General features: G+C 48.3%; 3 protein-coding genes across 3 annotated transcripts; 2 read left to right on the top strand and 1 right to left on the bottom strand.

Annotated features, from left to right (window-relative positions):
- Positions 1 to 2,860: 2,860 nt before the first annotated feature.
- LOC113204966 (larval cuticle protein 65Ag1-like) lies at positions 2,861 to 3,882 on the top strand. Its single transcript, XM_026420360.2, has 3 exons — positions 2,861 to 2,920; positions 3,325 to 3,455; positions 3,538 to 3,882. Exons 1-3 carry the CDS (start codon positions 2,909 to 2,911, stop codon positions 3,812 to 3,814), a joined length of 420 nt encoding a protein of 139 aa, XP_026276145.1. The 5' UTR covers positions 2,861 to 2,908; the 3' UTR covers positions 3,815 to 3,882.
- A 3,060-nt stretch (positions 3,883 to 6,942) lies between these two features.
- On the top strand, positions 6,943 to 8,162 carry LOC113204946 (larval cuticle protein 65Ag1-like). Its single transcript, XM_026420337.2, has 3 exons — positions 6,943 to 7,011; positions 7,354 to 7,466; positions 7,763 to 8,162. The coding sequence occupies exons 1-3, from the start codon at positions 7,000 to 7,002 to the stop codon at positions 8,079 to 8,081; spliced, it is 444 nt and encodes a 147-aa protein (XP_026276122.1). The 5' UTR covers positions 6,943 to 6,999; the 3' UTR covers positions 8,082 to 8,162.
- A 1,483-nt stretch (positions 8,163 to 9,645) lies between these two features.
- On the bottom strand, positions 9,646 to 11,294 carry LOC113204988 (larval cuticle protein 65Ag1-like). The gene is made up of 3 exons (XM_026420398.2): positions 11,155 to 11,294; positions 10,634 to 10,761; positions 9,646 to 9,978 (listed from the first exon to the last, which is right to left on the bottom strand). The coding sequence occupies exons 1-3, from the start codon at positions 11,167 to 11,169 to the stop codon at positions 9,708 to 9,710; spliced, it is 414 nt and encodes a 137-aa protein (XP_026276183.1). The 5' UTR covers positions 11,170 to 11,294; the 3' UTR covers positions 9,646 to 9,707.
- Positions 11,295 to 12,091: the final 797 nt, after the last annotated feature.

Consider the following 12,091-nt stretch of genomic DNA (forward strand, 5'->3'; position numbering starts at 1 on the left):
ACCTAATCACACTTCGAAATTACGCCCTGTCAAAAAAGTGGCGCTTTAATTTTGCTCACGAGTGTAATTGTTCGTAAGCTTAAACAAATAGTTTGTAAGCTTACGAACAAATAGTTCGTAATGCAAACCGATTGATCGTAAGACCCTGTCTAGCCTTACAAACAATCGCTTTGCAATACGAACAATTTCTTTGCAATAGGAACAATTTCTTTGCAATACAAAGAACGAAAATTGTTCGTAACGTTGCAAAGTATTTAGTTCGTAAGCTTTTTTTACAGTGCAACAATGCATTTGGAGACATATGTTTTATGACATAAATGAATGCGACAGAGGCTGTATGCATCACTAGTTGGTGGTCATTAGAAACACTTACAATATAGCGGCACTCAGTACCACAGCAGTCTGAGGAGCAGATGGGAAAGCAGGCGTGTCATGAAAAATAACGAAAGCACTGTAAAAAGCTTGCGAAGAACTATTCTTTGCATTGCAAAGAAATTTCAAGCGTTGTAAAATACTTTGCATTGCGAACTAAATCCTTCGCATTGCGAACTAATTCTTCGCACCTTACGAAGAAAATCGTTCGTAACGCTCCAAAGAATTAGTTCGTAACCTTGCAAACCTTTTGTTCGCAACTTACGAAGAAAATAGTTTGCAATGCAAAGAAAATAGTTTGCAATGCAAAGAAAATAGTTTGCAATGCAAAGAAAATAGTTTGCAATGCAAAGAAAATAGTTTGCAATGCAAACTTCCTTACAATGCTTGAAAATTCTTTGCAAGAATTTTGCAGAGAGGGGTTAGCAATCAACAAACAATGATGCTTTCGTCGGTACCCATTTGCACAATAACGTGCTAAGCGACTGAAATATGGAACACGTTAAGTGTTGGCAAACATTTACTGTGCACAAAGTGCACTGACACCCCCTACCTCGTTTATGGCACCATACCGTCACCACTAAAGGCGAACTGCACCTGTGATTGTATTTCTTCTACGCACCGCGTTTTGTACACACTGTGTAAAAGAAACGGACAACGAACGGTAATTATTTGCCAGAGACTTTGTCCATTTCTAATTTCAATATTGGAAATTGCATTGCAAAAGGTGATTTTACGAGAAAAAAAATGTTACAAAATGCTCAGTAAAAAATTATTTACGGAATTATTTCTTAAGTGTCAATTTAAGAAACACTTCGTAACGAAGACAAATTTTTGGGTCATAAGTCATAAAATTTGACAAAATAGTTCTCTCTAGTTAGAGCTGTGGAGTTTACAAAGCAATTGTTTCGTATCATAATTTGTTAAAAACGAAGGTTTCGTCATAGAAAATTAACCGAGAAAATTTCGTGAAATCACAATGTTTTTTACAATTTGAGTTTTAAGTACGGACAGGCCGGATCCTAACTTTGTTGGAGCGGACTGAAGTACGTGTCATTTATGCCATTCATACTAGACGGAGCAACCACATGACATCACCAGAAAATTAAGTGCAGTTTTCTAGGACTCGCGCTCCGAACTATGGATCAAAATATTGTTGTCATGCGTCTCTCCGCCTTTCCCTCCCCGCGATGGAATAAAGCGTCGTCGCCTGTAAGATCCATCAAAATTCCGTCAAGTCTATTATGGGACGAGTTTTTGGCGGGGTGCCGATCGGTTGTGCAGTGAGTCAGCGAGGTGACTCGGGGAGGGTCAGATTCCTGTGCCGCTGATAGCGGCCGTGTTTGGGGTCATCCACAAATTACACAATCGCCCTCCTTGGGTGTTCGAACACTCTCATGAGAGACGTGCCGAAAACAGGAGGAGAAGCGACACCAGACGCGTCAACGTGTCCGGGACACATTTCAACTTATCAAATACGATAACCTTTTGTAAGGAAGATGGTGCCGCTGCGCCATGACCGCACAGAGGTGGACCACTACGCAAGCTAAGCAAGTTAAGACCAATGTAAAAATGTTCATCGCCAGCAAGCCGAGTTTGAGAGGTCTGATCTAATGATTCGTTTTATTCGGCGAATTACGGGAGCTTGGCGCCTGCAAGACTCAGGGTGGGCCACCCCGCAGTACACGTATGCGCTACAGGCAACATGTTGCCTACCCACCAGGCGCTAGGAATGCTTGGATTGACGGAACTTGATTTCGCTTCTTAACAACGTATGGCGGGCGTATTTTCAAGATGAACCCTTAGTTTTTCATTGAAAAAAGTCCTCCGTTACACTGCTGAGCGGCGTGGTCTAACTCCAGACGAAAAGACTACACACCTCATAAACAAAGTAAATAGAAAATATCAGCGGTGCGCAGTTGCTGCTCCTTCTATTTTTGACGTCAAAGGTCAGAGGTAAATCCCCAGTGCGCGCATGTTTTTCGACAGCACTACTGCACAAACAATGTAAGCCCGGTATTGCATTGTTATTTGCCACATGCATCTCCCTGGCGAGCGCGGCCGGGAGCGAGTGCCAAGGTGCAGTCGGCTGGCCATTTGGGCCCGGCCCGGGAGCCCGCCGGATCCGCCCCACTGTCACATCTCTCCTGATGCATCAGATGGGCCTGTCCACCGGCCAGAGCAGTCCCAGAATGGTGGGGCATGGCGAGGCGTGGCGGGGCGTGGCGGGGCGTGGCGGGGCGTGGCGGGGCAGGGCGTGGTGGGGCGTGGCGGGGCATGGTGGGGCGTGGCGTAGCCCCGTGCGCGTCACCCGACAGCAGGTGGGATTGCATTGCAGGGGGGACCCCTGACCCCAAGAGGGTCCCCCCTTGGGTCCTCCCGGTGCAGGCGGGTGGGGTGGGGTGGGGCGGGGAGGACCGTGATGTGGCGTGGGGGCCCCCCAAATATGTGTTCTGGAGGGGGGAGGGTGCCGGGCATATATAAACAGAAGGGGGCGGAGCAGACATCGTGCCATATCACCGTCAACCTCCACACAATGAACACCCTGGTGAGTGCAGTGAGTGAGCTAGTGAGTGAATTTTTTTTCGACCCGGAATCTTCTCTTCGAAGGACAAGTGTCTTCGCTCTCCGGCGCCGGATCATCACCAAGGATAATTTACGCCAAACTGTGAAAATAGTGCCCCCATTGGATTATTAGCAGTGATTTCGGAACTTTTCCAAACGAATCGCCTATTACGACCTTTTTACGAGGTCATCAAAAGTTTAATTTTCACTCTTCCAAGAGAGTGAATCTGTGTGCGAGAGAGAGCGCGAGAAGGGGGGAAAGAGAGTGGGAGAGAGAGAGAGAGAGTGGGAGAGAGAGAGAGTGGGAGAGAGAGGGAGAGGGAGAGGGAGAGGGAGAGGGAGAGAGAGAGAGTTGTCACCAAGGCCGCACGCGCATCCCTTTTGCAGGTCGCCGTCGTTGTCGCCTTCGTGGCTGTGGCCGCCGTAGCCCAGGCCCGGCCCCAGGAGCCAACTCCCAAGCCCATTGCTATCCTCAAGCTCGCCAGCGACGTGCAGCCCGACGGATCCTTCACATACGAGTGAGTTCAGCAACACCAAGGCTTACACTTAATGGAAAGCAAAAACCGAAACCGTCCTCAATTTGATCTTCCTTGATCACAGGTACGAGACCGAGAACGGCATCAAGGCTGACGCTCGTGGCAACCTGGTCAACGCCGGCACGGAGAACGAGGCCCTGAACCAGCAGGGCTCCTTCTCCTTCGTCGCCGACGACGGCCAGACCTACTCCATCACCTGGGTCGCTGACGAGAACGGCTTCCAGCCCCAGGGCGCCCACATCCCCGTGCCACCCCCAATCCCAGAAGAGATCCTCAAGGCCCTTGAGTACAACGCAGCCCACCCCGAGGAGGACGAGGAGGCTACCAAGAGGAGAAACTGAAAAGACTGACCACTGACCTTGCGCTCAAACTGTTATGTAATCGGCTAAATAAACTGTGATCAAACCAACATTGACTCTCCATACTGTTTTTTGTCATCCCCCCAAGAGAAACTTATAACTTTTGCATTTAATGCACTGAAAAAAGAAACTTATAGTTTTTGCATTTAATGCACTGAATTAAGGAACGTTACATTGGGCGTCGTACAACTTACAGTTTGTGAAAGCACTTGCGATTCTTTTTAAACCATAACATTGTGTTGTTTTTATGAGATCCGACGATATCATATGATAGTCTCTGTTAAAATGTACACATTTGTACACTTTTCCTAAACGTTTAAAATGTGAATGTTTTTTGCTCGGTGCGTCCATACGGTGCAATCCTGTCCCACACACCACGCAAAGATATAAATTGACGAGTGAAAGACAAATTTATAATAGCTTTATAATAGAAAAGCAAAACTTAAAGTAAACACTAAAAATGTAGCTGACCGCTTCGATCTGGCCGGAAAAGTCATTGACGATTGCCTAAGTTGACGTGGCATGCCTTCTGTTGCACTACGCTGGTAAAACAAAAATGTAGAAAGCTACGGGTGAATCAGAGAAGACGCATGTGCGGGCGGGTTTGCCTACCCAGGGGGCTATGGCGCCTTACGGGCAGAGCGGGTAGGCAAACCCGCCTGCACCTGCGTCTTCTCTGAATCACCCGGTTCATGCACACCCAATGATGTGCAGTTTCAAGAGTGCAAAAACTAAAGACTTCATGATGTCGAACGGAACAAGGCGTCGGTGTGGGTGTGACTAGGTGAGCAAATATAAGACATTTCGTTGACGGTTTCGATAGCTAACATGAATATATTATATAATTAATTAATGCACATATAATATACATATAATACAATATAATATACATATAATTTTGGCACACTACGAGGTGTGCCGTTCTGTTAAACACCATGTAATGTACAAAATCATGAGTTGCACACTAAGGTGTCCAATATTTGCACATTTGTTTTACAAGTGTGAAATGTTTGAGGTTGCAGCGTAGTCCGCGTATCCTTAAGAGTTCTCATTTTTTTCAATGTATACTTACTTTAGAGCATCGTTAAATTACATAAGACAAAAGGGAAGCACTAAAAAATTCGCCTCCTCGAGGTGTGTGTTGCCGGGTCGAAAGATGTCACCAAAGGAAGCGAGTATAACAACGCGTTTAATTGTCACTCAGAAGACGGCCCGGTTCCGTCATCAACACATTTCAAGACTCGCCTTTTCCTCCAAATTTACGTCCAAGATGAAACCGGTCTTTTCCCCACGCCTGCTCGCGACAACGAACCAAAATAGAATGTCACGCGCTCCCGGGGTGAAGAGAAAGGCCTCACAAGCAAGTGCGTCAGGGAAAAGGAAGTTAACAAAAGCACGCGGTAAACAGCCGTCGCTGCGGTCGAACTGACCGGGGTCAGAGAGGTGAAGTCACGGGAAAGACACCGGGAGGAATTCTACGGCGATACGTTCTTTTGACTTTAGTGAGGCTGCGAGGGGCATACGGACGCGGTGCGGTCGGGCGGTCAGGCGGCCGCCACAAGTGAGCTAGTTTTGCCGCACATTAAGCCGCAGAACGGAATAACCCGCGTCCTTCTCAACAGAAAAGCAGAAGTCTGGGCTCTCCCTGTCCTCGCGGAGCACGACCATCGGGCCCGCACAAAATGATTCCCTGCTGACCTTAGAAACCGGCAAGGGGTCCTATATATATCGTGTGTCCCCTACGGATGGATTAGCCCCACTAAACACCTTGCTGGGAATTGCTTGAACTCCCGGGCATACGTCTCGAATTTTGTGATTGCGACGCGTCGTGGAAAAACTGGTATCCCACATGCCACAGATTACAACATTTGATAAATACAAAATTAAGGCAAGGCATAGACATAAACCAAAGAAACAATTTGGCATGCGTGAGTGAGGACTGTTCCTACGCCTAAAGCGAGTATTCGACAAAACAATCGTAACAATGAGAATACTGCATTAAAAAGTGTTCAACTGAATCACACACTTCGTAGTGTAAAAAATTAACATTAGGAAACTGAACACGTAAGAAAAGTCTAATATTTGCACTCCAATTGACGTAGTTCAGTTCAACACCATGAAGTGTGTAGGCTCCATACACTTGGGACCGAACATCATTTAGTAAGCAACTTTCTTTCTTTGTTTTTCGAGTGAAAATCTCGCGCTCTTTACGGAACAGAAACATTTTTGTAATATTTTTTTAATTTATTTTTTTGCCTCTTTTTTGCGGTATACATATAAATTACTTTGGTTCCCAGTAAATTTCTGCGTGAATCGTCATTAAAATCGGGCAGTGTGAAGTATTAGTCATGTATAAAATGCATTCTTTTTTCTGGAATACAGTCACAAACGAGTATATGATAGACCAATATCATACCATAAACTGAAAACACAAGTGTGCAACTGTTACGCACATGCGCTGGTAGTGTTCAACCCTGTGCAGGGCAGCGGCTGCCCTTCTGCCCGACTGCCCGGCAGCCGCTTGGGTGTTGGACAAGAAATTTGAACATTTTAAAGTGTCCAAAGCCAAAGCTTCATGCCAACCCTAAATGTGAACGCTAGTAAGTGTTGAAATTTACTCTTTAACACATTTTAGTATTCGAATGTCCAGTCAAACACTTAAGACGTGGGACGTATTGTGCAGGCAAGTTATTGCGCACTTTATTTGCCAGTGTACGGGAGTGAGAAATTCCTTTGCTTATGCGTTCTCCTTGCACCTGAATCGAAAGCCTATAAAACATTGTAGCCTGGACTGTGGATTGCGTCCAGTGGGCGCCCGCAGTGCGAAAGTCCTCGCGGAGCCCGCACCACGCTACACGGGGACAAATGTGGACAAATGACACGACGCGCCGCCACCCACGGCATGGCGCCCGCTTCAAAAGGGGCGGGTCGGGGGCTTTATGTAGTTTACACGAGGTCAAAAGGTCGCAAGGTCGGGCGAGGAGTAAGTGTGGTGCTGCCGGCCGGGTCGGGTCGGGTCCCGCGGGCCGCCTTTGAGCCGGGCGTTGCCGGCCACGGTTTCGGGGGTGCTCTGGTGGGAGATGAGTAGTATAAAACGATCCACTCTTTAGTCGGCACCCACAGTTCACCTCTGTGGTCCAGCAGCCTAAGCTCATTCTCCTACAGCCATGAAGTGTGTGGTGAGTAGTGCCCCAGTGCTACCGTGTCCAGCGCCCACCAATGGATTAACGTCGAGTGAAACAAGTGATCAACGGGTATTAGGCGTGAAGTGATTATATTTGATGGAAGATAAACACAAATTAGAGACTTCCCCTTAAAGTGTGTCGAATAAGGTTTTAAGTGCATGTGCCACGTGTCACAATAGTTAATGAAGATTAGATTATGAGGTAGTATGGTAACCAACCACTTTAGTTTTGGTCTACGCTTTGTTTTCGCAAGGCAGCAGGAGGCGGCACGCAAACAGATGCAAATGTCGTTCGCAGGTTGCATGGCAATAGCAATAACCGCACGTCCTTTTGCAGGTGCTCGCCCTTTCCGCCCTCGTGGCCCTGTCTGCCGCACAGCTGCAGAAGGAGCCCATCGCGATCGTCAAGCTCAGCTCGGACGTGCAGCCCGACGGCGGCTTCGTGTACGAGTAAGTGTCGACCGCAGGACGGTAGGCCGGCTTATCCTAGGTCGAGCTGCTGGGGCCGCACGAGCCGCTACATTTCTCATACCGGACACAAACTTTGTTATGTTAAGAAGGTAGCGGTGCGGTACGTGAAAAGCAATTTCTAAGCGGAAACAGTTTGAGATCGATCATGTAGAGACTTGCAGCTGTCGCCGTTTCCTGCGCCTCTCTCTCCCTCTCTTTTTTTACAGAGGATGCGAGCTCTCCGCACATTCTACTTTCCTCGGCTAACCCGACCCACCCTCCTCCCTCCTCCGCAGGTACGAGACCGCCAACGGCATCAAGGCCGAGGCTCGGGGACAGCCCTCCGCCGCCGGCCCCGAGGGCCCCGCCATCGCCGTCCAGGGTCAGTTCGCCTACGTGGCCGACGACGGCCAGACTTACTCCGTGCAGTACGTCGCCGACGAGAACGGATACCAGCCGCAGGGAGCTCACCTGCCCACCCCACCCCCAATCCCCGAGGCCATCCTCCGCTCCCTCGAGTTCAACGCCAAGAACTACAAGGGCGAGGACGAGCAGCCCCAGCAGCAGCAGCAGCAGGCCTTCAAGCCCGCCAGGGCCTTTGGCCGTCGTCGCTGAGCGAACTCACGCGCACCCGCCGACTGATACCCTGGGGTGCAATGTTACCAATAAACTAAGTACCTGACTCTTTTAGTAAAACAGATAGTCTGATATGCTTCCACCCTATAACCCCACGGTTAGCATTGTTGCTTGATCATCATAGCAAAAATGACCCCAAGAAACTACAATGAAACTCATCATGACAGTTGTGGGTGGATAACTCAACAACAACAAAAGTTGACGGCTGATTGAAATTATCAGAATAATGACAGTTTATAACAATTATAGCCGTACCTGATTGCTTGCTGGAGGCTGGTCTCCAGTGATCTCCTCCGTGGAAAGAACAGGCGTGACATCTGTTACGAAGTACAGCCATTAATTATCACCAAAAAAATCAACAATTATCAGAAACTCAACAGCCTAATAGCAAAATGGAACCTCTGAAACGATTGTGTAAGACTATATCAACTTCCATAGAACCGTTAATTCATTGATTCATTCATTGAACACATGCAATAAACTGCTAGTTGGCTAATATGAGAGAACATTAAGAATTTTCTTCGAATAAAATCGATCAGAGAATTAAAAGAGGCTCTTAACAAGAATTAAAAGTTATCGGGAACCATTTTTTGAAAAAGGACAGATCACAAATTATTCACCTTATCAGAATTTAATCAAAATCAACTAGGTTATGTTACCAAAGTGAAACAAGACTGGGTAAATATAATCGCTTTGAAAGGCGTTCTGTTACCTTTAAACCAACTTGGTTTGATGTTAAAACTTTCTTTCGGCATAGAAATCGTTGAAAATGCCACAAATTTAGAAGGAACAACTAAAATCTAGAATTCTAGACGAAACTTGAGAAAACAACAACTAAACCAGCTAAACGTCGTATCATAAGCGTCACGTGACTGCTCTCCAGTACTACCAAAACAAGATTAGTGGTCAAACAAATTTCCCTTATCAATTACAATAATAATGAGCACAAGCGTTGTGCGTGTCCCTTACTTTAAAAGTATTTTTGTCACTTGTCGCGTGATCGGGCAGTCGGTCGGCCAGTCGCTCGCTCGGTCGGCCGATTCTTATTTTGATAAACCCTAAGTAGGAAATAGCTTTTTTACTTCCGACCACACTGGCGCTGGGTTACTCGGTTGTTCTGAGCATTGTGGAAGCTGTTCCCGCGATCACAGAAGTCGCCAACGACTGATGCGGTTTGAGGGGCGTACTCCCCCATTTTGGGGGAGGAAGTGGGGAATGGGGAGAGGAGTGGGGGGGGGGGCGTTTACGTGTGTCGTTCGAATGAGGTTGCCCGTAGTCGTGTCAGTTTCTAGCTACAACTGTGTGGCTACAAACAGGGTCATTTATTTTGTGCACCCTGAATGAATACGACTAAGCCACATGACTAGAAAGAAGCAATCACGCCATTCCCTACAGCACGAATCGTCCTAAGAATGCTCACTGCACGTTCAGGGAACCTAACTAACGTTCTGGGAATGTTCTTAGGTTTGGTGCTACGAGGGTTGTCATGGTCATTTGGACGGTGGAACCAAAGGAGGAAATTAATGTTGTGTTTTTTTTATAATATTAACAATACTTTATTTACAAGACATATTCTGACTAGAGGAGTGGAGTCGCAGGTCACGTTTATCTCCTGGCCTTGACCTCGTTCTCCTCGGGGTGCGCGGCGTTGTACTCGATGGACCTGAGGATGGCCTCTGGGATGGGCGGCGGGGTCGGCAGGTGAGCGCCCTGGGGCTGGAAGCCGTTCTCGTCGGCCACATAGGTGACGGTGTAGGTGACGCCGTCGTCACCGACGAAGGAGTACGAGCCTTGCACCGACAATGCCTCGTTCTCGGAGCCGGCGTTGTTGAGGGCGCCGCGGGCGTCGGCCTTGATGCCATTGGCCGTCTCGTATCTACAGGGTGGAAAACACAAGGAGAGGGTTGCAGAATTGTTGGCTGAGCGATTAGCGAAGCCCATTACTCCACTGACCCGAAAAGTTTCATTCTGTTTGTGTGTGTGTTTGTGTGTTTGTTTGTCTGTCTGTCCGCACGATAACTCGAGAAAGAATTGAGATAGCGACCTGGGATTTTCAGGGTCGTTTAGGAACAAAAAAAGACAGATCGAGTTCGAAGATGAGCACTCTGGCTCAAAAATTGACTCTTTAAAAAATCAATAACCGCAGGTAACAAAATTATAGTTTTTTTAATTTTTTTTATGGTCTCCTAATGGGTAACTCCGTCCGTTTTGCTTTATCTCGTACCGTTTCGACGCTATGGCGCATTTCTTGACAAAAATGAGGTGAAAATGATCAAATGGTCGATTAAATCGTTAAAAAGACTTCCTTTCGAAAAATTGTATATACACTCCTATTACCCCGTCTCGGGTGTCAGCGCCGCAGGCCTAGCTATGTGTGCGCCAGGCGCGTCGCAGCGTAACAGTGTTTCGTGAGATATCGCGAAGCCTGTTACGCGAGACGTGGTCTGGCGTACATATAGCTAGTGTACATTAAAGGTGAGACCATGGCTTTGTCCCGGTTCCACAAAATAGAGTGAAAACAAGGCACTCACTCATATGTGAAAGAGCCGTCGGGGTTGACGTCGCTGTTGAGCTTCACGATGGCGATGGGCTCCGGAGTGGAGGGCTGCTGCTGACCACAGGAGAGGGAGGCGACGGCGCACAGGCCGAAGACGGTTATCTGAACAAGAAGTTCAAAGCCGGTCACCACAAGAAGAGTTCGAGGATGCGTCCGGACGCAAAATTACTCCCTTTGAAATGATGTTTGCCGAAAAAGAAAAACTAAGGTCCTTAAAGTAGCAGAGAAACACGAGAGAACTGTGACATAGCAGAGCGATTTTCTTTTCTCACAGAAAAGAGCGTTTGGGATCTCAACGCTCTCCCAAACTCTTGAACTTCTATCCACTCTATCTCAATGTCCATTGATGGTAACGCACAGCACTGATCACATTTTCACTGGAACACTCTGGTCGTTCGACGAGGCTGAGGTGTAATCCTTTGAGGTAATCCTTTGGCGCTGGCGCTGCTGGGAGCGGGAGGGTCACGAGCTACAAACACAACCCCGCACACTCACCACAAACTTGTTCATGGTGCTGGTTGGGCTGGCTGTGCCGGGCTGACTGAGCTATGCGAATGCTAATGACACCTCCTCTGCAGATAGGTCTTATATATCCACACTCCCTCCCCGGCGGCATCTCCCTCCAAAGTCAAAGGCATCCCTGCCACAATGCGGTGGCTGGGCGGGCGGGGCGAGATGCGTATGAGTTCATCACCCCAAACGTCATGTCGGTCCACGCCGGTCGGTCCTCGCTGAAATCAAACCAATCAAACCCGCGTAACTTGGGGTGCCCGTCTGCAGAGATAGCGCATCGCTGCATCCGAATAACGCGGGTGCTCCCCGCGCCCGAGGAGGCCGTGTCGCAGCTCGACGCGGCCCCCGCGGGACCGGCACGCCGCATGTCACCTGATCCCACGACAAACGAAGGGGGCGTTTAACGAGGTACTCGTCAGTGCACTGTTGGAGCAGGACATTTCCGAGAAACGTTTCAACTTTTTGCGTGGGCAGTGAAATGCAGCCACATTATGGGCATCGACGCCGCGCTGAAACGTGCTAAAAGCAAATACGTCGTGATATCGTTTCAAGCTTGTCACTTTGAGTCACGAAAATCGCCTCAGAGGCGGCAGAACACCCCGATGACTCGGTCGATACGAATCGTAAAAAAAAAGAGGGGGAGGAGGGCGGGCTATAAAGCCGTTTCACCTCACCGAAATGTATGGCTCTCGTGTTGCAGGTACGATGTTAGCGGCCTCCTCAACGAGCGGTTTATGGTTCAGATGCCCGGCCAATTAGGCGGCTTCTGATTCGCCAATGTCAAATGAAATGCACGTAGCCGGGCGGGGCGGGGGTGGGGCGACCATAGCGCGTGGACCGCAGACGAGACGGGGTCATCAAGGAGATCCTTTCTTTCTCGAGGAGGAAACCTTGTCGTCGAGCGTCACCAGAGACGCGC

Source organism: Frankliniella occidentalis, unplaced genomic scaffold, assembly GCF_000697945.3.
Source record: "Frankliniella occidentalis isolate FOCC.00 unplaced genomic scaffold, Focc_3.1 Scaffold111, whole genome shotgun sequence".
Taxonomy (NCBI): domain Eukaryota; kingdom Metazoa; phylum Arthropoda; class Insecta; order Thysanoptera; family Thripidae; genus Frankliniella; species Frankliniella occidentalis.

Bases quoted from the DNA above. Each gene is read 5' to 3' on its own strand.
- LOC113204966 (XM_026420360.2), top strand. The intron at 3,456-3,537 runs GTGAGTTCAGCA...CCTTGATCACAG, and splicing joins GACGGATCCTTCACATACGA to GTACGAGACCGAGAACGGCA.
- LOC113204946 (XM_026420337.2), top strand. The intron at 7,467-7,762 runs GTAAGTGTCGAC...CCTCCTCCGCAG, and splicing joins GACGGCGGCTTCGTGTACGA to GTACGAGACCGCCAACGGCA.
- LOC113204988 (XM_026420398.2), bottom strand. The intron at 9,979-10,633 runs GTGAGTGCCTTG...TCCACCCTGTAG, and splicing joins GACGGCTCTTTCACATATGA to ATACGAGACGGCCAATGGCA.